At 47.5% G+C, this 27,294-nt stretch overlaps 1 protein-coding gene across 1 annotated transcript; it reads left to right on the top strand.

Moving 5' to 3' along the window:
* Window positions 1-137: 137 nt before the first annotated feature.
* On the top strand, window positions 138-27,011 carry cdc14ab (cell division cycle 14Ab). The gene is made up of 16 exons (XM_083647003.1): window positions 138-311; window positions 2,171-2,261; window positions 3,169-3,244; window positions 11,156-11,248; window positions 12,797-12,876; window positions 13,072-13,138; window positions 14,795-14,857; window positions 15,738-15,825; window positions 16,610-16,840; window positions 20,404-20,542; window positions 21,004-21,304; window positions 21,451-21,551; window positions 22,112-22,159; window positions 22,249-22,377; window positions 23,589-23,919; window positions 26,898-27,011. The coding sequence occupies exons 1-16, from the start codon at window positions 215-217 to the stop codon at window positions 26,925-26,927; spliced, it is 1,965 nt and encodes a 654-aa protein (XP_083503129.1). The 5' UTR covers window positions 138-214; the 3' UTR covers window positions 26,928-27,011.
* Window positions 27,012-27,294: the final 283 nt, after the last annotated feature.

Genomic DNA, 27,294 nt, shown 5'->3' with positions numbered 1-27,294 from the left:
GCTAACATGCTAACATGCTAGGGCTCATAGTACGCGTTCATACGTGCTAAATCACCACAGAAAGTTTGTAAAGTCTGCGGCTGCGCATTGGGAGAGAGCCTACAGCAGGGGGAAAAGAAGAGCTTGATGAGAAACTAAACAGATTTTAGTCAACTCCAGCTAGCTCTAATGCTAACGCGCTAACTGTGGCTAGCTGTGGTGAAAACTTTGCTCCATGACTCTGGAAAGAGGGAGAGCCTCCTCTGTCCTCTCCTCTCTGTTTAACATGACAGAGGACAGACAGCTGGCAGGAGCAGCTGGCTTTATCAAAGGTAAGTTTAAATCTGTGTTCAATTCCCCCTCCACACTTGATTAAAGGTAAGTTTAAAGGAGAGTTATGATCTGTGTTAAAGTCACAAACGTCTTTTCCTTCTTGTTCCTTCAGTTTGACTATACTGTATGTGCAGAGTTTGACACTAGAAGGCTGTTCACTTTTAACATTCATCTGCTGAAAGTGGAAACTTTCATTCAATTCAAAAGGGCTTTATTGGTATGAGAAACATGTTTACACTGCCAATGCAAGTGTATACAATAAAAACAAAAAATACAGTTAAAGATAGTCCCTTTAGAACGGCTATGAAACATTGCAATCAAATCTACAATATTTGCATATTGACAGATTCTGGATTTTTTAATGTGGGAGAAGGAAGGGAAGTCGTTTTAAGGAATTTAACAATATAATTGAAGTTTAGAAGTAGAGTATTTTATATACATCTTAAAACATGACTTTAGGGGGTCTTTAAAGGATAATTATGAATATGTTCAAGTCTCTGAGAGACACAAAACACCTCTCTACTTGTCTCTCCCTCTATCTCTGGTTTCATCTATTCAGCATCAGATCCTCAGATATCAGTCAATAGTCAGTGTTCTGCTGTGCCCCCCCCCCTCCTCTGTGTCTAACTGTGAAGGGAAATATACTGTACAAAAATGTTTGCTTATCCATCTGCTGTGATGCTACAGACAGACACTTTTCATGTCATCCCTTGGATGTTTGTCATGCATTATCCAAAATGAAGTCATTCATTCATTCATTCAACATCAGTATTTTGATACAAGATTTGCTGTTTCATTAATTGAAATACCTTTTTTCTCCAAAGGTGAGAATTTGAATACCTTTCTGAAAGTAAATTGCGGTATTTCCATTGTTAATCTCTGTTGCTGTCTTGACACAGCCCAAAAACATGCTCAAGTCCACACCGCTTTGTGTCAGCTTGTGTGTCTGTCTACGCTGAATCCCCCCGTAAGCAGAGCAGGCAGCCTGCGAAATGACAGCAAAACGGGGTTTCTTCTTATGTAAATGACCACACACACACACACATGTAAACACAATGGGCAATTATCAAAGTAAGAAGAGAGCGAGAAAAAGAACGATAAGAGCACCGTTAACTCCCGCAGGTGTGAACGAACCTCACTGTACGTTCATGGATTTGCAAAAGGCTGCGCTCAGCTCACCCGTTCACCAAAATATGAGCTTGTTCAATTAACTTTTAGCATGTTCATGCACAACACTGTGTTGATCAGAATAATGTTCAGATAGAGGGATGCTCTTATGAGCCACCACTGTCCGCATGCATTATATAAAATACCCTGCACCAAAATCACATCCAGTCAACACCATAGGGTCTTCGATGATTTAATTAGCGAGTGACATCACAGATGGTGTCATAGGCATTGTGACATCAGCCTATTGTCCCACATTGGATGATGTCATCAGCGAGTGACATCACTGATGTCGTCATAGACAGACATGCAAAGTTGAGCAATCGCTTTGCAGTCCATGGTGTGATCAGTGATGGTCACTCGGAGCAATTGTGATGTCATCAGTGAGTGATGTCATCAGTGATGCGAAGTTGAGCAATTGTGCAGGCGAGGCCTATAAACAGTCATATGACCTCGTTAGCAGCGCCAAGATGTCTGTCTGCCTAAATCATATTGAACACCACACAGCATCTTTAAATCTAATCAAGGTCTGGATTAAGTCTGGATGTTTTTAATTGAAATGTAAAGTGTGTCTCTTTTTCTCTCTCTGTGTGTGTGTGTGTGTGTGTGTGTGTGTGTGTGTGTGTGTGTGTGTGTGTGTGTGTGTGTGTGTGTGTGTGTGTGTGTGTGTGTGTGTGTGTGTGTGTTACAGACCGGCTGTACTTTGCCACGTTACGCAGCAAACCCAAAAGCACGGCCAACACACACTACTTCTGCACTGATGACGAGTTCGTCTACGAGAAGTAAGTCAGAGAGAAGACACGTTTCCTATAGGATGAATCAGCATGTCTGTAAACACACGGATTGGCTATACTTCCAGGTGCAACTGCCGTTCATTTGAAACAGTTCATGATGAAACCATGCCCTCTTTGAACTCTAACTGCTCTTTCATACTTTAAGCTACACACTCCCTTCAAACTTTAAATGAGTCACCACTTTTAGGACTCTATCATCTTACTTCAGCTTTAATTTATATTTTGCACTAAATCGCAGTTTATGTTTCATACTTTTTTCAACTTTTATAATGGGACCCTATGGAGCAGGAACTCACTCTAGCAGGCTGTAGTTTTTTTGTACTAAATTCACAAATTTTAAAGCTGCGACAGTTCACACAACTTTAACACTACATACATATAAATCCATGAGACCCATAGCTGCTTCAGCTCTCACTCACAATGTCAAAATATAATCGATGTGATGTGAGATATTAACGTTCGTTTGGCACAGCTTTTCAGCATATTTCATACTAGTTTCTGCTGCAGCGGCACCCGGAAGTACTTTGTTGTTGTTGTGATGTCACGCTGATTAGTTCTTACCAAAGTCCCGCCCTCACCCCTGAACAAAAAAACTAAACAAAGATATCCCCCCCCCACCACGTTTTTTTCTTTTTCATTTTTCATTTTGGTCCAAGTGAAATGTTCTATAGTCTCTCCTGATTCTAAATATAGCTGAATCGCTTGGTTTGACAAAGTAAAAAAAAATATGTAAGCATTTTCTGAAATGTCTATGACAAATAAAATGGGAATGAAGTCCCTTAGATCCCATGCCGAACCTGGAAGAGGGCGTGACTTTGGCTCTCTATAGACAGACAGACAGACCTGAGTTAATGTCTCTCTCTCCCCTGTCTCTCTCTGTCTTTCTCTCTCTCAGTTTCTACGCAGACTTCGGCCCGCTCAACTTGGCTTCTCTGTACCGATACTGCTGCAAGCTCAACAAGAAACTCAAGGTAAGCAAGCGCTGCGTTCAGGGCTGACTCGCCCCGTGGTGAGCGAGCGCTGCATTCAGGGCTGACTCGCCCCGTGGTGAGCGAGCGCTGCGTTCAGGGCTGACTCGCCCCATGGTGAGCGAGCGCTGCGTTCAGGGCTGACTCGCCCCGTGGTGAGCAAGCTCTGCGTTCGGCTCCGACACGCCCCGTGGTGAGCGAGCGAGCGAACGCTGGGTTCAGAGCTGACACGCCCCGGGGAAGAATGTCCAGAATGCAACGGGACAACGTGATGTGATGTTCTCAGTATTTGGTCACCTGCAGGGTTGGAGTTCTCAGAGCCTTTACTTAACCTCTTACCAATCCAACCTCCCTACCAGACACCAACGTTAGTCTTTTTAAGGATCTTTAAGGTGAGATAGCAGCTCAACACTATATGCCACATAGAAGTGACACACACACCTCATCTGAAAGCTGAGAACCCGAACATTAATTTGAGATATTTTTTCTTGTCATAACATCTGTAATAAACATTGTAATGAAAATTAGGCGTCTATTTAAATATTGAAATTTATAGTACCGGTATATAAGGCCTTAGAGAATGACGATGGAAGCATATGAAGGCCATCTCCATGCTCAATTATGTCTCATAAGTTGTTGCAGCCATTTTTGGGTTGCTACCATTTGTTAGACAGATTTGGTGCAAAATCATTTTTGACCACACGAGGATTGATAAAAATGGTCAAAAATCCCCCCAAAATACCACATTAAGACACCAAGACCTTGAGGAACACCATAGAATTTCATGCTGTGATTTGATCAAAAGCTTTTGACATTTGGAGATTTCTGCAACAAGAGAAGTTTTTCGGCGATTGGGTGGCGAGCAGCACTTCTGTTATGAAAACTGCTCAGAAACCCCCTTATTGTCAATATACATAGGAAAGCCATACATCCCCTGAATACCCAAGGTCTCTAGTTTGTGGCTGTAAAGTTTCATAAGGCTGTGATTATCCTAGAGCAGTGGTTCTCAAATGGGGGTCCATGGCACTTTGCCAGGGGGTCCGCGAAAACCTTTCAGGAAAATAAAAATACAAACTACAAGCTGCATATTTCAAGGAAAATATTTTATGCTTTAAATCTAAAATGGTTCATGGATTACATTCTAATCTAACAAAACCTATTAATTTAAAAGTCAAACACGTTACCGTGGAAACAATTAAGCTTAGCCCAAAATCACAAATCAGAATGAGGGGGTCCCCGGTACATTTTCTATCTTGTAAGGGGTCCTTGGCTGAAAAACATTTGAGAACCTCTGTCCTAGAGATCACAATAGGTCATTTTATACAGTGAGGTCAGAGCCCTGCACGGGCCTAAAATGTAGGCCCTAGCCTGGCCCGGCCCCTAAGACTTATGAGAATCCTCAGCCCGAACCCGCGCCTCGGTCTAAACCTAATGTGTTGCTGAATTTCAAATAGCCACAACATTACAAAGCACTTCTTAAGCATTACCAGGATTACATGTGTCGGCTTTATAACAGGAACCAGAGACACAAATCTGGGCCTGGCGTAAGGCGTGCGTGGAGGCTGTGTTGTTGTTGTTGTTGTTGGTGGTGGTCAGTACTGTCGGCTGTGTTGTTGCTGTTGGTCAGTACTGTCTGTTGGCTGTGTTGTTGTTGTTGGTGGTGGTGGTGGTGGTGGTCAGTCCTGTCTGTTGTCTGTGGTGTTGTTGGTGGTGGTCAGTGCTGTCTGTTGTCTGTGGTGTTGTTGGTGGTGGTCAGTGCTGTCTGTTGTCTGTGGTGTTGTTGTTGTTGTTGTTGTTGTTGTTGGTGGTGGTCCAACCCATTCTCACGGGTGGTCAGTGCTGTCTGTTGCTTGTGTTGTAGTTGTTGTTGTTGTTGGTGGTGGTGGTGGTGGTCAGTCCTGTCTGTTGTCTGTGGTGTTGTTGGTGGTGGTCAGTGCTGTCTGTTGGCTGTGTTGTTGGTGGTGGTTGGTCAGTGCTGTCTGTTGGCTTTGTTGTTGTTGTTATTGGTGGTGGTCATTGCTGTCTGTTGGCTGTGTTGTTGTTGGTCAGTCCTGTCTGTTTTCTTTGTTGTTATTGGTGGTGGTCAGTACTGTCTGTTGGCTGTGTTGTTGTTGTTGTTGTTGTTGTTGTTGTTGTTGTTGTTGTTGTTGTTGTTGTTGTTGGTCAGTGTCTGTTGGCAGTACACCAAGGTTCGAAATACATTTGATTGACAAAACAGCCGTTATATCACCGTACATGTTTGTGATTCAATAATAGTGCTAATTAGTAACGCAACGGTAAACAAGAAAATCATCTCAACCCATTTGGAAAGCACTCGGACTTGACTATTTTCCCCAATTTTTCATTCACCTTTATTGAACCAGTAATATTCCCATTGAGATTCAGAATCTCTTTTACAATGGAGTCCTGGCCAAGACAGCCGCAGAACAAGTTTCATATAAACATACAAAAGTTTCACATAGAAGAACAGACACAAAACAGCAAATTACATCAGGCAATTAGCAGTATTCAGGAAAAGCATATGCATTCAGTAATCTAAGAGACCATTTACACCTGGCATTAACATGCATTTTCTGTCATCAGATTGCAATCAGATAGTGCTTGAGACATTCGCCTGATTTCATTTACACCTGGCGTTAGCATGCATTTTGGGTGATCAGATTGCAATCTGATTGCAATCTGATCACCCAAAATGGGCGTCCTCTCAATCCGCTGTATGCAGATTGAGAGGACACATTGCATTTACACTAGTGTTGTTGCGTCAGGGACGTACACTGCGTCCCTTACCACCTCCGGGTGTGGTTTGGCCGATCAGATTGCAATCTGTCTTCAAGGTGTCTTGGGGGCGTTTACACCTGCACTTTCAAGTGGTCAAGCACAATCTGATTGAAATCTGATGACAGAAAATGCATGTTAATGCCAGGTGTAAATGGCCTCAAATACTCCTTAATCCTGTTTTTATAATCTCCCATGCTTATAAAATAATCTAGTGTAAGGTGACTCTGTAGCTCACACCAAGATGAGGGTGCAAAAACATTAAAAGCCACTTTCACCAAAGACTGTGCGGGTTCGAGGAATGATATACATAATTTGTCCATGAGACCGAAGGTTGGCACCTACTGATAGCTTTAGGAGTCAATAAGGAACACAAATAAGAATAAATAATAATTCATGTAACATGGCCGAAACAATGGACGCGTCTCAGCATGCATGTTACTTGTTAGATGACACGTGTGCTAATGTTACAGAACCAGAATCATCGCACACGCTTTCTGACAGCTGCTTCCTATCGCAGAATATGACCAGGTGCAAGCTGATCAGCTCGGAATCTGTTATTTCAGTAACGCTACAATGCTGCAAATAGCTTTGATTTACAATGATCAGGTCTAGTGCACTCAGTACTCATTTTTTTAAATATTCCCCCGATTTTTTATCCCATTTTTATCCTCTGTTAGTGCTAATTTTAATGTATTTATCCTGGTTGCTGCTCCAGCCTCTGCCGATCTGGGGAGAGCCGAAACTGGCTCCATGCTTCCTCCGAGACATGGGCAGTTAGCCAGCCGCTTCTTTTCACCTGACAGGGGAAGCTTCACCGGTAGGACATAGCACGTGGGAGGATCACGCTATTCCAACGAGTTCCCCTCCCTCCGAACAGGCGCCCCTAAAGATCAGAGGAGGCACCACATCAGCGACCAGGATATTGCATGTTTTGGTGTGGGGTTCCTATATGAAGGAAACCCCCAGGGGGCATGGGGAGAACATGCAAACTCCACACAGAAAGGCCCTTTTTGACGACCCCACCCGGGCGGCGGGCACTCGAGGACATGCGGACGGGCACGCACTCCTTCAGCACTCACAGCGTCCCAGGTGGGAATCGAACCCAGGACCTTCTAGCTGTGAGGCGACAGCGCTTACCACTGCACCACCATGGCCCCCTTTTTTAGTGCACTCAGTATTTTATTTTATTTAATTTTTTTTTATTTTTTTACCACCCCCCGACCAATCGATTAGTTGATGAGTTGATTGAATTTCGGCCGACCAACATTTTCCTTGGTTGAATACAGCACTAAAATGTACCTTTCAGGCACAAAAGTCACTTGTCCGGGTAAAGATGTGTAATTTTACAATCATTTATTTTGTTCATTTTGTTTGCGAAGGAGGTTTTTCTCCGACAGTAGGAAACAGTTGAAGACTTTGTTTGCCTCGACGTCAGCCATTTAAATTGTAGATTAACTTATCAAACAGACGTTTCACAATTCACTCAGTTCTTCTGATACATTTGGTGTCATGTTTCACAAAGCAGAATAAAACATGCTAAAATTGCTCACCAAATATAATTGGGTGGTCGTTAATATACCTGGTGGCCCACGCAAGTAAAGTCTTTGTGAGAAACAATGGGCTTAACTTGTCCTGTCAGGCAAGTCAATTTATCTTCCACTTGTCCTACAAAGAAATCCACTCCGGACAATAATGTGGACTCAGTGCTGGAATGTGTCTGGTCAGTCTGGTTGTTTCAGTGCTTCTGCCTCACCCACCTGTTCCTCCTCCAGCTGGTAAAGAAGCGCCCCCTCTGTCTGTCTGTCTGTGTGTGTGTGTGTGTGTGTGTGTGTTGTGATTTGTGTTGCCGTGGTGATGGCATTCCTCCAGTCGACTGTTGGCACTCGTCGCGGCGACCGGCCCAGCAGACGACTGGACGGTCCTGATTGAGCTGTCACTTTAAAGAGGATGAATCTTTAATGGACAGTCAGGTCAAGTCTATTGTAATATAGCACCAAATCATAACAGGTGTTATCTGGAGGTCAGTGCCTTTGTTTAAGGGCACTTCAGGATAGGTGGGTGGGGGGGTTAGATTCCATGTTGTCTGGTTGAAGGAGAGTCTCACCCATTTCATTAGTGCTGATGTGTTTGTGTGACCTCTGCTGCAGCTCTGATGTGTTTGTGTGACCTCTGATGCAGCTCTGGTGACTCTCAGGTCACCGTTCAAGCTCGTTGGTCGTTAAGTCAAAGTGTCGTTAACTCAGAGTGATGTTTGGAAACGTCACTTTGACTTTCGGTGCCATAAATAATGTAAGTTGGAAGCCATGCAGTGTGCGTGCGAGTGAGCCATTTGATTGGCTCAGATCCATACAGTGGGTGAGCGAGCCATTTGATTGGCTCAGAGCCATGCAGTGTGCATGCGAGTGAGCCATTTGATTGGCTCAGAGCCATGCAGTGGGCGAGCGAGCTGTTTGATTGGCTCAGCAACTCCCCTTGTTGGTTATGGATGTGCGTGCTTACTATTCGTAGCCTAGACTGCCTTGTTGGAGACAGAACTAGCCTAGGCTGCCTTGTTGGAGACAGAACTAGCCTAGGCTGCCTTGTTGGAGACAGAACTAGCCTAGGCTGCCTTGTCGGAGACAGAACTAGCCTAGGCTGCCTTGTTGGAGACAGAACTAGCCTAGGCTGCCTTGTTGGAGACAGAACTAGCCTAGGCTGCCTTGTCGGAGACAGAACTAGCCTAGACTGCCTTGTCGGAGACAGAACTAGCCTAGGCTGCCTTGTTGGAGACAGAACTAGCCTAGGCTGCCTTGTTGGAGACAGAACTAGCCTAGGCTGCCTTGTTGGAGACAGAACTAGCCTAGGCTGCCTTGTCGGAGACAGAACTAGCCTAGGCTGCCTTGTTGGAGACAGAACTAGCCTAGGCTGCCTTGTTGGAGACAGAACTAGCCTAGGCTGCCTTGTTGGAGACAGAACTAGCCTAGGCTGCCTTGTCGGAGACAGAACTAGCCTAGGCTGCCTTGTCGGAGACAGAACTAGCCTAGGCTGCCTTGTTGGAGACAGAACTAGCCTAGGCTGCCTTGTTGGAGACAGAACTAGCCTAGGCTGCCTTGTTGGAGACAGAACTAGCCTAGGCTGCCTTGTTGGAGACAGAACTAGCCTAGACTGCCTTGTCGGAGACAGAACTAGCCTAGGCTGCCTTGTTGGAGACAGAACTAGCCTAGGCTGCCTTGTTGGAGACAGAACTAGCCTAGGCTGCCTTGTTGGAGACAGAACTAGCCTAGGCTGCCTTGTTGGAGACAGAACTAGCCTAGGCTGCCTTGTCGGAGACAGAACTAGCCTAGGCTGCCTTGTTGGAGACAGAACTAGCCTAGGCTGCCTTGTCGGGGACACAAGTTGGACTGTAATTCGACACATTCACCGGCCACTTTATTTGGAACACCTTATAATGACCCGGCAGGTGTCAGCTTTCAGCTCAGTGTCAACCGGCCACAGAGAGCAGAGAGCCTGAGTCCTCCAGAGTGGACGCTTCTCCTCTGACCAGCTACAGAGAGACATCCTCCTCCAGAGTGGACGCTTCTCCTCTGACCAGCTACAGAGAGACATCCTCCTCCAGAGTGGACGCTTCTCCTCTGACCAGCTACAGAGAGACATCCTCCTCCAGGGTGGACACTTCTCCTCTGACCAGCTACAGAGAGACATCCTCCTCCAGAGTGGACGCTTCTCCTCTGACCAGCTACAGAGAGACATCCTCCTCCAGAGTGGACGCTTCTCCTCTGACCAGCTACAGAGAGACATCCTCCTCCAGAGTGGACGCTTCTCGTCTGACCAGCTACAGAGAGACATCCTCCTCCAGAGTGGACCCTTCTCCTCTGACCTCTCATTAAAAAGGCGTTTGAGGGTCACATTAGTCTCAGCCGGTTTAAAGTCGAGCTGAAATGAAAAGTTACTTTTGAACTATTTTAGATCACATGATCATCCCTGGTCATAGAGTGCACCTATTTAACAATGTCGTTCCAAAAAACAAATCACAAAAATCCATGCACTGCCCAATTTCAACCAATAATAGCTCAATCAATCTCCAACTGTCGCGTGTCAGGTGTTTGACGATTTAAGACTAAACTCTTTTTGAAAAAATGTTTGTTGCACACCTTGAGGCCTTCTGCTTTAAGGATTAGGCCAGAGTCAGACTTGGATTATTCTTTAGCAAGGGAGCTTTTGATATTGCCCAGTTTATTGGTAAAGCCTGGCAGAGAAGAAACAATATGTTATTTGTATGTATTGATGTTGCACCTCAGATTTTGGCACCTCTTGTTTCTTCTGTTTGAAAACATGAAACTTGGAATCTGTACTTATGTGGAATGAACTCTACCGGTGTACACGTGTTCTGTCGTGTGTCATAAGCCCATACGGGCCGGGCACCATTTGGTCTGTGACACGGAAATAAAATCAACCAATCGAATCAATCAGTGTTAGAGGGCACACTGTCCCATGCTTTTTGGTTTTGCCCTTCACTATCTAGATTCTGGGCCAAAATATTTGATTGGTATTCTAAGGCCTATAAAATAACCCTTGAGGGGGGTGCCCCTTTTTCACTTATGCACCTGGCCCCCAAACTGTCTGTGCACGTCTCTGCATTGCAGCAGCAGCTCGTTACTTGTCTTGCACGTTTCTCCCACCATCTGCTATGCCGTTTCACTCGCGTCTTTTATCTCTCTCTCCCTCTCAATAGTCACAGCTGTATCTGTAAGTTCTTCACAATCAAAATCGTCCGGGTGTTTTGTCAGTGAAAGTTCGCTTTATCTGAATGAACAGTCATCATCAGGAAATGTTTCAACAGCCATCAGGAAATGTTTCAAGACGGCTCCACATGACTGAAAGCGATCAGGATTAAATGCTAGTCTAGCAGATGTCAAACAGAAACCAAACTAAAAAAGAGGGAAACTAAACAAAAGCCTAAACCTACAGCCTTTTAAAAATGTATTTTCCTGGTTCACTTTTGACGGGGAGGGAGAGGGCAGGTGAAGTGAGACTCAGACACTCACCACCTCCGACGTACGCTCCAAAAACCAATGGGCGATGTCACGCTGACTGTCCATATTTTTTAGACGGTCGATGATGTTTCTAACGTGCTGGTGTTATCTCTCCTCTCTCCAGTCCTTCACACTGACCAGGAAGAGGATCGTCCACTACACCAGCTTTGACCAGAGGAAGAGGGCTAACGCTGCAGTGCTAATCGGAGGCTACGCGGTGAGTACATCACTTCCTGCTTCACACCGGAGTACTCGGCTCCTATTGGTCAGTTTGTGTGAATAATGAGAAGTGAATGAATGGAGGCGGGACCAGACTCACACTGGACCCCAGTAACGCTCAGTGTCACCCGAAAACCAGGCGCGTCAAACATGCGGCCCGGCATCCAGAACCGGCCCACCAAGCGGTCCGATCCGGCCCACGTGATGACTTGTGTGAACATTGCACTGCTCAGGATTTGACACCCCAAATTTATCGTACCAGGTTTCGGGAGCAAGTTACAATATTATGTAGACTATTCATACCGTCAAGTTACCATACCAGACTGTGATACAGTCAGTTCACATGGCTTTTTTTGCTTTTTTGCCAACTGTCCAGTTAAATCAAATGTGTTATTTGACATTCAATGACATGCTTTCATGATATAACACTGTTTTCTCCTAAGTCAGCAGCAGTCTGTATCTGCTGGGTTACAGTCAGCTAACAGACACGGACACACACGCATGCACGCGCACACACGCACAGACACACACACGCACGCACGCACACACACACACACACCCCTGTAGAATGTAATCTTGTGTGTTTTCAGCCTGCTGAATATTTGATGCGTTGCAGCAGCTGAGACAAAAGTGCATTGTGTGACAGAGCCAAGCGTCATGCCACACACACACACACACACACACACACACACACACACACACACACACACACACACACACACACACAGACACACACACACACACACACACACACACACACACACACACACACACACACACACACACACACACAACGTCACCCATTGGTTTGTGGACTCTCGTTTTAGGGCAGTGGTGGCCTAAAGGTTAGAGAAGCGAGCTTGTGACCAGAAGGTTGTCGGTTCAATCCCCGGGACCGGCAGGATAAATCTGGGTGGGGAAAGTGAAAAGGCAGCGCTTGCCCCTCCCTCATTACCACCGCTGAGGTGCCCTTGAGCAAGGCCCTTGACCCCAGCCGCTCCAGTGGAGCTGCTCAGTGGCCAGCAGATCAGACTGTGGTTGAACTGTGCAGCCTCCAGGTGTGAAGGTGTGTGTGATTGTGAACAGGGTGCTCCTGAAGAAGAGAGCATTGCTTTCAGTGAGACTGGACAGGCTGTCAATCACACCTCAAAACATACTCTGCTTTATCGTCTATTTGACTCTAAATGACTAATAATAATTATTACTATTTAGTCAATTATAATTAGAAGACTTGAAACTAGTGATTGAGACCATCAACTCATTAGGAAAGTGTTTACTGAGGTCATCAATCAAGTGACAAGTAGGGTCATTCATTCTCCATTGACTTCTATACAATCAGACTTCTTTTTACAGCCAGTGGCGTCACCCCCTGCTGATCATTAGAGAGAATGCACTTTTAAGGGACTTCCACATTGGCTTCATTTTTCAGCTGCGGATGTTGGGGCATGAAAGAATGTTCTAACAACTGACACCACATTTTTGATTCACTTTTACTGTCGAAGAAAGACTCACCTGAAAGGCTAATGTGTGTGTGTGTGTGTGTCAGGTGATCTACCTGAAGAAGACTCCCGAAGAAGCCTACAGAGCTTTGATCTCCGGCTCCAACGCCTCCTACCTGCCCTTCAGGTCAGCACATGCATACACACACACACACACACACACACACACACATACACACACACACACACACACACATTTTGGGGCATGGTGGCGCAGTGGTAGCTCTGTCGCCTCACAGCTAGAAGGTCCTGGGTTCGATTCCCGCATGAAAAAACTCTCTCTCTCTCTCTCTCTCTCTCTCTCTCTCTCTCTCCCTCTCAGAGATGCTTCTTTTGGGACTTGCACCTTCAACCTCACCATACTGGACTGCCTGCAAGGCATCAGGAAGGTGAGCTGTGTTTTTCTGTCTTCTGATTGACTGACTGGCTCATGTCCTCTGTGTACCGGCAATTCAACGACGGTTAGCACCCCTTTCAAGCTCGTCTGTGTGGTTAGCCCCCTTCAGGCTGGTCTGTGTGGTTTGTGCCCCCTTCAGGCTGGCCTGTGTGGTCAACGCCCCTTTCAGGCTGGTCTGTGTGGTCAACGCCCCCGTCAGGCTGGTCTGTGTGGTTAGCCCCCTTCAGGCTGGTCTGTGTGGTTAGCCCCCTTCAGGCTGGTCTGTGTGGTTAGCGCCCCCTTCAGGCTGGTCTGTGTAGTTAGCGCCCCCTTCAGGCTGGTCTGTGTGGTTAGCGCCCCCTTCAAGCTGGTCTGTGAGGACGGCGCAGAGGAGACACTCCCTCAGGAGCAGTAGCCACTACACAACCAATCCAATCAACCAATCACAGCTTCAGCTTTCCAATCAGTCATAGTGGTTCCAGATACCAAACAGCTTGACTGAGGAGAGGTCAGAGGTCACCAGTCAGACCTGGCTGGATGGTTGTGAAGGTTGAAGGGATTTGTTCGGGGGACTTCGTGTACTTGGCCAATTCCCCCTGCTGTCCCAGTCATTGCTCCAGCCCCTCTGAGTATAGCACATGCTTCCTCCGATACATGTGTAGTCACCAGCCGCTTCTTTTCAGTTTTCACCTGACAGCGAGGGGTTTCACCGGCAGGATGTAGCATGTGGGAGGATCACACTATTCTCCCCAATTCTCCTCCCCGCCGAACAGGTGTTCCGACTGACAAGAGGAGGCGCTAGTGTAGCGACCAGGTCTCATACCCCCACCGGCTTTCCACCCGCAGACACGGCCTATTGTGTCTGTAGGAATGTCTGACCAAGCCGGAAGTACCACTGCCGGGAATTGAACCCGGGTCTCCGTGGTGTTAGGAGAGTGCTTTTACCTCAACACTACACATGTGACTTTCTCTGTCTCAGGTTGTGTCCTCTCTGTGTGACAGCTTTGTCTCTCTGTCTGTCTCAGGTTGTGTCCCCTCTGTGTGACAGCTTTGTCTCTCTGTCTGTCTCAGGTTGTGTCCCCTCTGTGTGACAGCTTTGTCTCTCTCTGTCTGTCTCAGGTTGTGTCCTCTCTGTGTGACAGCTTTGTCTCTCTGTCTGTCTCAGGTTGTGTCCTCTGTGTGACAGCGTTGTCTCTCTGTCTGTCTCAGGTTGTGTCCCCTCTGTGTGACAGCTTTGTCTCTCTGTATCTCTCTCTGTCTGTCTCAGGTTGTGTCCTCTCTGTGTGACAGCTTTGTCTCTCTCTGTCTGTCTCAGGTTGTGTCCCCTCTGTGTGACAGCTTTGTCTCTCTGTCTCAGGTTGTGTCCTCTCTGTGTGACAGCTTTGTCTCTCTGTCTCAGGTTGTGTCCTCTCTGTGTGACAGCTTTGTCTCTCTGTCTCTGTCTGTCTCAGGTTGTGTCCTCTCTGTGTGACAGCTTTGTCTCTCTGTCTCTGTCTGTCTCAGGTTGTGTCCTCTCTGTGTGACAGCTTTGTCTCTCTGTCTGTCTCAGGTTGTGTCCTCTCTGTGTGACAGCTTTGTCTCTCTGTCTCTCTCTGTCTGTCTCAGGTTGTGTACTCTCTGTGTGACAGTTTTGTCTCTCTGTGTCTCTCTCTCTCTGTCTTGTCTTTAGGCTCTGCAACATGGCTTCTTTGACTTCGAGACCTTTGATGTGGACGAGTACGAACACTATGAGGTTAAACACTGGGCTCCAACTAACCATTATTTTGAGAAGTTTGACTTTTTAGTGGCACACTTTGGTGAAAGGTGTAACAAGTAGGCAACCAGGAAATCAGGGTGCGTACGGTCATGAAAAACCTGGAAAAGTCATAGAAATTTAAAATACAATTTCCAGGCCCCGGAGAAGTTATGGAAAAAAGATATTTTTTTGGAAGGTTTTGGAAAAGTCATGGAAATCTAGCTAAAGCTGCAATCCGAGCATAGAAATAGTATAGCGTAAATTGGCACGTAACGTAGGCCGTCACTGTATTTCTGTTGCGTGTGAAAAGTGAATTCAGTCTGGCTCAGTCAATTTACAGGCATGCCCATTAGCCCAGAGGTTCTCAAATGTTTTTCAGCCAAGGACCCCTTACAAGATAGAAAATATACCGGGGACCCCCTCATTCTGATTTGTGATTTTGGGCTAAGCTTAATTGTTTCCACAGTAATGTGCTTGACATTTAAATTGATAGGGTTGTTAGATTAGAATGTAATCCATGAACCATTTTAGATTTAAAGCATCAAATATTTTCGTTGAACTATGAAGCTTTTGCACACAAAAAAGTGTTTTTTATTTTCCTGAAAACTTTTCGCGGACCCCCTGGCAAAGTGCCACGGATCCCTGGGGGTCCCCGGACCCCCATTTGAGAACCACTGCATTAGCCTACATCTGAATCGTAGCCCTGGGTTTAGGTTAACCTGAGTTAACAAATGTGTTGGTGAAAAAGAGCTAACTTAGCCCGGGGCTATCTTAGCCCTATTCTTAGCCCAGGGCAACTGAAAGTTAGACCTGTCTGTGTGACTGGGACCTGTAAGTTAGACCTGTCTGTGTGACTGGGACCTGTGTTGCTTCCCAGCGGGTGGAGAACGGAGACTTGAACTGGATAGTCCCGGGGAAGTTCCTGGCCTTCAGCGGACCGCATCCCAAAACCAAGATGGAGAACGGTGAGCTGGTTCCTCATTGTCTGCAGGTCTGACCAGGAACAAGCAGCTCCACGAGGAGCGCTTGATTTGGCACAAATCACTTGAAGGTCACGGCCAACTCCATGCCTGCTGAAGAGCATCAGCTGATCCATGTTCATCTCTGCTTGTTGCACCCAGCTCAGTGCTGCGTGGTTTATCTCATGTTCGTTAAAGCGGCCCTATTATGCTAATATCATTTATTATTATTTTATTCTAGACTCGAGATTTGTAACTCGTGAGCAATCTTTATTTCTTTTTATGGTTTTTTTGGTGCATTAACATGAAGGAAAGGAAATGTCTACTGATGATACTGCCATCTAATCAATGCTGATACTGTATGCTAATAGAAAAATGAGTGAGGATAATATAGTAAATGCTTTGAACTCCTTAAATTTGAGCTGTACAGTATTGTAAGTAGACCAGATGGCATGCAGCAGATGATAGAACGCTCATCCACAAGATACTCAAGACTTGACTTGGACTTGTGAGCAAAGACTTGAGACTTGACATGGCCTTGCCCGACTTGACATGGCCTTGCCCCTCAAAAACTTGAGACTTGACTTGGACTTCATCTCAAAGACTTGAGACTTGACTTGGGACTCTAGCTCAAAGACTTGAGACTTGACTTGGGACTCTAGCTCAAAGACTTGAGACTTGACTTGGGACTCTAGCTCAAAGACTTGATACTTGACTTGGGACTCTAGCTCAAAGACTTGAGACTTGACTTGAACCTGCAAAAATGACTTGTGAGCATCTCTGTCCTCAGGTTACCCGCTGCACGCCCCAGAGGCGTATTTCCCGTACTTCAGAAAACACTGTGTGAGCTCCGTGATCCGCCTCAACAAGAAGCTGTACGAGGCCGCGCGCTTCACTGCCGCAGGCTTCAAGCATCACGACCTCTACTTCCTGGACGGCTCCACGCCCAGTGACATCATCACCCAGCGCTTCCTGCACATCTGTGAGAGCACTGACGGAGCTGTGGCCGTCCACTGCAAAGGTCTGACACCTGTCAACAACAACAACACCTGTCTGTCCAACAACACCAACACCTGTCTGTCCAACAACAACACCTGTCTTTTTTCTTTTCTTCCCCCCCCCCCCCAATTTTCTCCCCAATTATACTTGGCCAATTTATCCCCATGCTACCCTGTTGGCTGCCCCGATCGCTGCTCCACTCTCTGCCGATCTGGAGAGAGCCGAGACTAGCACCATGCTTCCCCCAACACATGCACAGCTGCTTCTTTTCACATGATGGGGGGAGCTTCACCGCTAGGACGTAGCACGTGGGATGATCACACTATTCCCACCAGTTCAGCCTTATGTTACTGTTTCTGCTTGTACTCTCTACTTTGCTTGCCTTTCTGCAGTGTTTATCACTGGTTTGCTGGAAAAAATAGGGCCAAATATCCCCAAATGTTCTTGTCTCGACTTATTTCAGTGAGAGAAGTAGCTAATCGCGCTGCTAATCAAGCTAGCAAGCAAAACACATTTCACTTCCTAAACGTACTTCACAATAAAAGCATCCCAAAACTTTTAATTTGAAGGAGCTGTGCAGGAAATTTACTTAAAAGTTCCATCTTGATAATAATAATAATAATAATGGCTTTAATTTATATAGCACACTTTAAAATGTAAAACAAATCTCAAGGTGCTTTACAGTAGCTAAAATAGTAAAATAAATAAATTAAAATAAAATAAAAACAAGCTAAAAACAGCTAAAAGCTCCGAGCTAATAAAAAGCAGAGCGGAACAGGTGGGTTTTAAGGCTTGTTTTAAAAACAGCGAGGGATTTAGAGGCCCGAACAGTTCCTGGGAGTTGGTTCCACAGGCGTGGCCCCAGGGTGGAGAAGGCTCGGTCACCCATCGTTGCCAGCTTGGTGCGGGGGACAACAAGTAGGTTGAGGGTGTCGGATCTGAGTGACCGGGAGGGGGGCTTGGGGGGGAGGAGTTCTTGAAGGTAGGTGGGACCAGTGTGGTTTACTGCCTTGTAGACCAGGAGGAGGAGTTTGAAGGTGATGCGTTGATTGATGGGGAGCCAGTGAAGTGAGTGGAGGACAGGGGTGATGTGTTCTGACTTCCGGGTTCTGGTAAGAACCCGGGCGGCACAGTTCTGGACATATTGCAGTCTCTGGGTGGATTTGGTGGGGAGGCCTGCAAGCAGGGAGTTGCAGTAATCGATACGGGAGGAGACGAATGCGTGGACCAGTTTTTCTGCGGCGGCTTGGGGTAGGAGGGGTCTGAGCTTTGAGATGTTCCGGAGATGGTAGAATGAGGTTTGGCAGATGGATTTGATGTGGGCGTCAAATGACAGTGTTTGGTCAAGTTTGACACCCAGGCTGGTGACCAGTGAGGAGAGGGGGATGGAGTGTCCATCGATGGTGATGTGGATGATGCCGGCCTGTTTTATTTGGTGAGGTGTACCGATGAGGATGGCTTCAGTTTTACTCCCGTTGAGCTGAAGGGAGCTGTTGCTCATCCAGTGGCGGATGTCATTGAGGCATTTGGTGGCCCGGGCTTGAGTCAGATGGATGTCTGGGGAGGTTTGAAAATAGATTTGAGTGTCATCGGCGTAGCAGTGGAAATTGATGTTGTGGCTCTTCAGTATCTTCCCCAGGGGGAGCATGTACACCAGGAAGAGCAGGGGACCCAGGACTGATCCCTGTGGGACACCAGAGGTGACACTCCTGATGCTGGAGATGAAGCTGCGCAGCGCGACATACTCCAGTCTTCCTGAGAGAAAGGAGAGGAAGACGTCGAGGGCAGTGCCTGTGACTCCCACCTCCCTGAGACGCTGAGACAGGATGACATGGTCCACCGTATCAAACGCGGCGCTCAAGTCCAGGAGAATCAGCAGGCTGGGGGAGCCGGAGTCTGCCGCCATGAGCAGGTCATTCACGACTCTCACCAGGGCTGTCTCAGTGCTGTGTGATGGTCTGAAGCCGGACTGGAAGGTCTCATAGAGCTGATGGGATTGGAGGTGGTCGTGCAGCTGGACGGCAACAACTTTTTCCAGAACCTTAGCAAGGAAGGGCAGGTTGGAAATTGGTCTATAGTTAGAGAGCACCTCTGGGTCGAGGTTGTGTTTTTTAAGCACCGGTCTGATGGCTGCTAGCTTGAGGGAAGGGGGGACTTCGCCAGTGGCCAGGGACCTGTTTATTATGTAGGTCATGGTGGGAACGATGGCTGGGAGGCACAGTTTTAAAAGTGGAGTGGGGATAGGATCCAGGGAGCTGCTGGAAGAGTTCATTTTGAGAATGGTGGCCGATAGCTCATCACTCGTCACCTCTGCAAAGGAATCCAGTGTTTGACCGTTATAGGGGGGGGGCGGGGGGAGGGGCAGGGTGAGTGGGGGTGATGTTGTCCCTGATTCCTTCGATCTTCGTTTTGAAGAAGTCCATGAATCGGTTGCAGTCATCGACAGATGGGTCAGCCGCAGAGGAGGCCCTGGGCTTAAGCATCCGATTGATGGTGGAGAACAGGTGCTTGGGGTTGGTATGGCCAGAGTCAATGACGGTGGTGTAATATGACATCCTGGCAGCCCTCAATGCGGCGGCGTAGGCTTTCTGGTGTTCTCTCAGGGATAGTTGGTGGACGGTCAGACCGGTTTGTCTGAAACGGCGTTCAATTTTCCGCCCCTCTGATTTCTGGGCTCTCAATTCATCAGTGTACCAGGGGGCGGAGCGACGAAACGACACTGTCCGGGTTTTCAGAGGGGCAAACCTGTCTAAACCATCGTGCAGAGTACAGTTGTAGTGGTGTACTTGCTCTTCCAATGAGAGGGCAGGGTCAGGCTCAGACAGGATGGAGGAGAGGGCAGATGAGAGCAGGTCATGGTCGATATCCTTGGTCCTGCGGAAAGTGATGGGGCGTTTGGTGCTGGAGGTAGGTGGTGTTATCAGGACCTCCAGTAGCACCAGACGATGGTCAGATATGCCAGGCTTGATGACCTGGGTGCTGCTGACTGTGACATCATCACCAGTGATGGCAAGATCAAGGGTATGGCCATGCTTATGGGTTGGTCCCTGGACATGCTGTGTGAGAGGGAGGCAGTCCAGGAGGTTGATGAAGTCATTGGCCAGTGAGCAGTTGGGGGCATCAATGTGAATATTAAAATCACCAAGTGCCACCAGCCTGTTGAAAGTGGGGCAGAGGGACGTGAGGAGCTCGGAAAAGTCAGATATAAAAGTTGACTGGGCTTTAGGTGGCCTGTAGATGGAGACCAGGAGCAAGGGTTCAGGCAATGAGCATCTTGCAGCCAGGCATTCAAAAGATGAATAATCGGGGACTTGTACTTCAACAAGGTCAAAAGTGTCACGGTGAAGCACTGCCAGCCCTGTCAAGCTGCTTCGGGACGCAGAAACCAAAAATCCATAGTGCAGGAACAGGCCTTCAGAGAGTGCTGTGGCAATGACAGAGCCGCCATTCTCCCTATTAGAAGTCACTGTACCATCAAAAGGATTAAAACGCTGTGAGATGAAGGTAAATAAGTTACATAATGGGGCTTTAAACGGAGTCTCTCCCTCTCTCTCTCTCTCTCTCTCTCTCTCCCCCTCTCTGTAGCGGGTCTTGGTAGGACGGGCAGTCTGATTGGCTGTTACATGATGAAGCATTACCGCTTCACGGCGGGGGAAGCTATCGGCTGGATCCGGATCTGCCGGCCGGGCTCTGTGATTGGACCGCAGCAGAACTTCCTGGAAGAGTGAGTCACAAGGCTCTCGCTGTTTCTGATGGGATAGTTTTCCACAACGTTTAAATTCATTGTGACGACTCAAATGGTTTAAGTTTCAATCTTCTCCTCCATTACACAGACAGACAGACAGACAGACAGACAGACTCACAGTTCAACTCATGTTGTCTGTGTTGTTTGAATTGCCTCCGTGTAGGAAATGTGCTATAGAAATAAACGTGCCTGCCTTGGGTGGCACTAAGCGACAGTGTTCTTGCAGAATAGTGTTGCGAGGGGAACCAAATGTCTAAATCCCTGCAAAAGAAAATGCCACATAAAACAGTAAAAAACCATATGTTGAGTATGTACTGTACAACTATGCCATTTTCAGCGTGTAGGTTGCTAGCGCACAGGTTGTTGCGGTGTCACGTAGCGACATGGACATTCGGTTCACACTGCTCTGTGTGTGTGTGTGTGTGTGTGTGTGTGCACAGGAAGCAGGCAGCTCTGTGGGTGCAGGGAGACAGTCAGCGCTCTCAGAAGGCCAAGCTGGAGGAGAGGGCGGGGTCACACCTCATCAGCAGCATGGACGACCTCACCATAAGCCCCACCCACACAATCACATGCGCCACCCACACCGTAAGCCCCGTGCACACCATAAGCCCCGCCCACACCATAATCCCCGCCCACACCATCACAAGCCCGGCCCACAACATATGCCCCACCCATACCATCACAAGCCCCGCCCACAACACCACAATCTGCAGATCCCCGAGCTCTGACCAACTGCTAGAGGTACACTCACACACATACAACACACACACACACACACACACACACACACACACACACACACACACACATTAAATAGTGTATTGGAAGCCCTTGGTTCACACAGTAGCTGTCTGTCCTGACTGAGGTGCGTTTGTTTTGTCCTCCAGGCTGAGTTAAGGGAAAGCGGGCTTGGTCTGACTCAAGGAGACAAACTGCGAGCACTGAAGGGCCGGCGTGCGCCCCGCCCCGCCACCACAGGGGCGCTGAGGTCAGGAAAACAAACACACACACACACACACACATACACACACCGGTTTTTAACAATAGTTATGTTTCCATCCGACTTTCAAGCATCGCAAAATGAGCAGTCCGTTCATTATCTCCCTCAAAATGATTTCTGCTCTGTCAGCATTCATCTGACAGACATGTTGCCGTGGTTACATATTATATGCTGCTCTGCAGTCTACTGTCAACATTTAGTCACATTTTGCGACCATTTTTTAAGACAGTGCGACTAACTTTAATAACTAGGAGCACCAGTGCGACTTGCATATATTATTAATATATGAACCAGAGAGCTGTTAGTTTGTTTGAACGGCGGCCCCTAAATTTTGTGCTGGTGCTCCTAAATTTTATTTTGTTCGGGTGCTCCTAAATGTTGTTCTGGTTCTCCTAAATGTTGTTCTGGTTCTCCTAAATGTTGTTCTGGTTCTCCTAAATTTTGTGCTGGTTCTCCTAAATTTTGTGCTACTAGTGGGACAAGTTAGTCTGTAGCCCTGTACTCTGATCAAACTGATCTGTGTGTGTGTGTGTGTGTGTGTGTTTCAGAGTGGAAGAGGTGAAGATGCACAGCAGATCAGCCTCCCAGCCATTCAGGTACAGTAGGAGACACACACACACATACTCTCGAAAACATAATAATGTGGATATAGCCTGACACTCTCTCTCTCTCTCTCTCTCCGTAGAATGCAGATGGGGGTCGGCCAAGGCCCCGCCTCCCCTCTCAAGTCCTCTAAACTCCCAGCATCCTCTGCTTCTGCTGCAGCCAAGAGGATTGGTCGCAGCCCACCGTCGTCATCGTCCAATCACAGGAGGTCAGCCGCACTTTCTACTTCCTGCTTCCTGCTTTGCTCCTCCCACTTGATGCCCCCCCCATGCACACACTCACACACACACACACACACACACACACACACACACACACACACACACACACACAGACACACACACACACACACACACACACACACACACACACACACACACACACACACACACACACACACACACTCACTTTCTCTCCTCTCTCCTTTCTCTTTTGTTGCCTTGTGTCAGTTTGATGGTTCAGTTGTCTGTCAGTACAAATACACAGCTGCCAGTACATAGTATTAGTTTAATACAACACAATACTACATATACTGCATATAGGGGTTGCATGACTCCAGTTTTTTTCAAGTCGACCTTTCTACCAATAAAGTCGAGTCGATGTCGACTAGTAAAGGTAGTCTTTGTCACTGAGTTGAGTTCGTTACGCAGGAGGAATAAACACAATCATATTATGATTGGCTTGTGAAACCTATCTGGGCAAGTAGCCTATGGTAATATGATCGTAGGCCAGGCTACTGCTAACAGTTTGATGCCTGTCATGTCCAGACTCGCACCATATTGTTCACGTAGAGCGACTCTCCCCTCCTTTGATCATGCCATCCATGCTCTCACTGCAACTCCTGTCCGAAGCGGGCGGCTAAACTCGCAATAGAAACCGTGTATTTGTATCATTGTAAGCCATCACTCCTCTTCCAAACGATCGCCTCCCTCCTCCCTGGATTTTGTCTCGCAGACTCGCACCAAGAGCCACACCGCAAGCTGTCGGTGTATGGTTAGCTGTAGCGTGATCAGTGTGTGGTTAGCTGTAGCTAGCTGTAGCGTGTTCAGTGTGTGGTTAGCTGTAGCTAGCTGTAACGTGTTCAGTGTGTGGTTAGCTGTAGCTAGCTATATAGCGTGTTCAGTGTGTGGTTAGCTGTAGCTAGCTGTAACGTGTTCAGTGTGTGGTTAGCTGTAGCTAGCTGTAACGTGTTCAGTGTGTGGTTAGCTGTAGCTAGCTGTAACGTGTTCAGTGTGTGGTTAGCTGTAGCTAGTGTGTGGTTAGCTGTAGCTAGCTGTATGTAGCGTGTTCAGTGTATGGTTAGCTGTAGCATGTTCAGTGTGTGGTTAGCTGTAGCTAACTGTAACGTGTTCAGTGTGTAGTTAGCTGTAGCTAGCTGTAGCGTGTTCAGTGTTTGAGTCTGTGTCTCCTCACCTTCAGCGCTGCCATCAACTCCCGGCTAGCCAGCTCTCTGGGCGACCTGTACGGCGTGGATGCCGAGGAGGAGCGTACGCCACCGTACGCCTCTCTTGCCCCTCCTTCCTCCCTGTCCCAGCCCGCCCTGCCTCGTTACGCTAACGGGCCCCGCCTCCCGCAGCACGAAGTCAACAACAACAGTCCGTACCTGGGCTCAGTGTCGGCGGTCCCTGCAGGCAGTGTGGTGAAAAGCTCTGCTTTCAGGCAGCAGGACTTCGGCCCCTACAGACCGCCGCAGGCTCCCTACAGCACCGCGAAGGGAGCGCCAGGACGCTACCTCAGCCGCTCCATCCCCGTAAGTCTGCCTGTCCTCGCCACCGGACGGCACCCATAGGCACCCGACCACCTCACCAGCAGCAGCTGACTCTCTCTCTCTCTCTCTCTCTCTTTCTGGTTTCACTCGTCCTAACTTCTTGCTGGTTCCATTTCTCTTTCTTCTGAGTTCTGTGTGTGTGTGTGTGTGTGTGTATGTGACTGTTGTTGGGGAGTGGGGACGCTGAGCAGATATTTAACATACTTAAACAGTCATTCAAGTGATGTCATGTCATACTTTTTGTTGAGTCTGGAAGACGTCACGTCACGACTCGGACATCCCAGCGGTTTGTTATAGTAGTACTTTATGGTGGTGTCGTGATTGGATCCTGGATTCCTATTCATGTGTCACTATTACTGTAATTATCTTCACTAAGCGTGTGAATGATAGCTGTCTGCTGCCTAACAGTAATGTTGACATCATGACACTAACTCACTAACATGAAGCTGCTGCTGGCTGAAACCCAAACGGAGGCAAGCCTGTCAGGTGTTTGCGCGTGGATCCACTAGTCTTCTGCTTAACATCAAGCATACCAAAATCTCCATCCAAAAATCCCATTGACTTTTAGACTTGGGAACCGGAACTAGCATGACTAGCTGAGTTGGCCTACAAAAATCTGTGATCCCTGCGGTACATCCTAAAGTTCTGCTCTTCCTTTTGACGGTCTGGATGCCAAAACTGATTCAGTCTCCAGACTTTTGTCCCAGTTTCTCTCCCATTTTCTCCCCAGTTATACTTGGCCAATTGCCCCTGCTGTCCCGGTCGTTACTCCAACCGCTCTGCCGATCTGGGGAGATTTCTAGACTAGCACATGCTTCCTCCGATACATGTGCAGTCGCTAGCCGTTTCTTTTCACCTGACACAGAGGAGTTTCCCCCCGCAGGATGTAGCGCCCCCCGAACAGGCGCCCCGACCGAGCAGCGACCAGGACTCATACCCTGCGGTGGTAGGAGAGTGATTTTACCTCTACACCACCCAGACACCACACTTTCCAAATGAAGATGGATTTACAGCATCAGGACTGCAGCGTTCTGATGTCAGAGGGCTCTGATGTCTGTTATGATGTCAGAGGGCTGTCCCCAATAAGACCTCTGATGTCTGTTATGATGTCAGAGGGCTGTCCCCAATAATGCCTCTGATGTCTGTTATGATGTCAGAGGGCTGTCCCCAATAAGGCCTCTGATGTCTGTTATGATGTCAGAGGGCTGTCCCCAATAAGACCTCTGATGTCTGTTATGATGTCAGAGGGCTGTCCCCAATAAGACCTCTGATGTCTGTTATGATGTCAGAGGGCTGTCCCAATAAGACGTCTGATGTCAGAGGGCTGTCCCCAATACGACATCTGATGTCTGTTATGATGTCAGAGGGCTGTCCCCAATAAGACCTATGATGTCAGAGGGCTGTCCCCAATAAGACCTCTGATGTCAGAGGGCTGTCCCCAATAAGATGTCACCAATAAGACCTCTGATGTCAGAGGGCTGTCCCCAATAAGACCTCTGATGTCAGAGGGCTGTCCCCAATAAGACCTCTGATGTCTATGATGTAAGACATCTGATGTCTGTTATGATGTCAGAGGGCTGTCCCCAATAAGACCTCTGATGTCTGTTATGATGTCAGAGGGCTGTCCCCAATAAGACCTCTGATGTCAGAGGGCTGTCCCCAATAAGACCTCTGACGTCAGAGGGCTGTCCCCAATAAGACCTCTGATGTCAGAGGGCTGTCCCCAATAAGACCTCTGATGTCTATGATGTCAGAGGGCTGTCCCCAATAAGACCTCTGGTGTCTGTTATGATGTCAGAGGGCTGTCCCCAATAAGACCTCTGATGTCTGTTATGATGTCAGAGGGCTGTCCCCAATAAGCCCTCTGATGTCTGTTATGATGTCAGAGGGCTGTGCCAAAATAAGAACGTCACAACACCCCCCACCCACAAACACAGGAGTTCTACTTTTGTGGGAGAAACAACACTCATGGGTGGAAAACAGCCAGAAAACAGCGACAGTGGGGACTGACAGTTATTGAAAACATGAGATAGATAGATAGTACTTTATTTGTCCCCAGAGGGAAATTCTGGCATTACAGCAGCAATAATCATCAATAACATCAGTGACTTTCAACAACAATGACAGCAACAACAATAGGACATACAGTAACTTATGTCCAAACACACAAAGAGGTATGTGTTGGTGAGAGCTTAGAAAACAACTATATTGGCATAAAAGAATTGGCATAAAAAACATTATATACAGTATATAAGATTGGCATAAAAACACAGCTAACAGCGCTCTTGCATTTTATAGAGAGGAGCAGAATTGTCTCCAGCACAGCACTGTTGATGAGAGGGGAAATCCTCCGTGTTGACACAGCGCGAGCTTCCCTGTATTGCTGGTTGCCCCTCTGCCTCTGCCTGCTCCTCTCTCTCTCTCTCTCTCTCTCTCTCCTCGCCTCTTTGTACGCCCATTTTCTCTGTCCGACAGTAAACCCCGGAGAATAATATTCATGTATAGAGTCGTTTCCATGTTGCCAGACACTACAATGACAGTTTGAGTCTCCCAGCGGCAAAACAAGCAGTTTTAGTGAACGTGGAATGACGGTGCACAATTGCCCGACTGGGTCACACTGGTAGTTGTTTGACGACATTGCTCGAGCTGTAAACAAGGCTATCTCAGTGAGTACTCAACCAATTTGAAAAAAGGATGTCATGATGAGTCCCACAACTAACAATTTGAATCCAGCCATGGTCTAAACTAAACAGCAAAATTAGCTGTTTTTGAGCTACATTTTCTAATAGTTATTTCACTTGGATTTTTCTGTATGCTGAATGAGATACTCAGCTTTGATGTCACTTTACTGTCTCAGCCACATCTCTAGAGGCTTTCAAACAAAACTGTTATTTTAGAAATGTGGAAAGTAAAAACGGTCACATTTGATCCTCAGAGATGATTTTGTGTTTGTGTTTCAGTCCCTTCAGTCTGAGTACATTCAGTACTAGAACTGCAGAGCTGCCCTGACCCGGATGACTACATTACCCACAATCCACCCCGCCTGCTGTGTCCAGAGCCCCCTCTGGACACCCCCCCCCCCCCTGCTCTGGGCACCCCTCTAGTCTGGACCTCTTCTGTTCTGGACCTCCTCTAGTCTGGACCGCCTCTGGTCTAGACCCCTTCTGGTCTGGACCCCCCTCTGGTCTGGACTCCCCTCTGGACCCCCTCTTCTCTGTGGGATGGTGAAAGGGAAGCAGATAAACCAGGACTGGACTTTCGGATCCGGGTCAAGTCTGTTCACACTGAAGGAGCCACAGACACTAACTGCTTCTTCACATATGAATACTGTATGTAAATATTATGACGTCAACACAC

The sequence above is a fragment of the Poromitra crassiceps genome, assembly GCF_964638095.1.
Source record: "Poromitra crassiceps genome assembly, chromosome: 12".
Taxonomy (NCBI): domain Eukaryota; kingdom Metazoa; phylum Chordata; class Actinopteri; order Beryciformes; family Melamphaidae; genus Poromitra; species Poromitra crassiceps.
The sequence above is the reverse complement of the archived record's forward strand: the minus strand, read 5'-3'. Positions and strand labels throughout refer to the sequence as shown.

Coding starts and splice junctions, on each gene's coding strand:
- cdc14ab (XM_083647003.1), top strand. CDS start 215: ATGACTCTGGAAAGAGGGAGAGCCTCCTCTGTCCTCTCCTCTCTGTTT. Junction 2,262..3,168: donor GACGAGTTCGTCTACGAGAA/GTAAGTCAGAGA, acceptor TCTCTCTCTCAG/TTTCTACGCAGACTTCGGCC. Junction 22,160..22,248: donor TCAGCCTCCCAGCCATTCAG/GTACAGTAGGAG, acceptor CTCTCTCCGTAG/AATGCAGATGGGGGTCGGCC.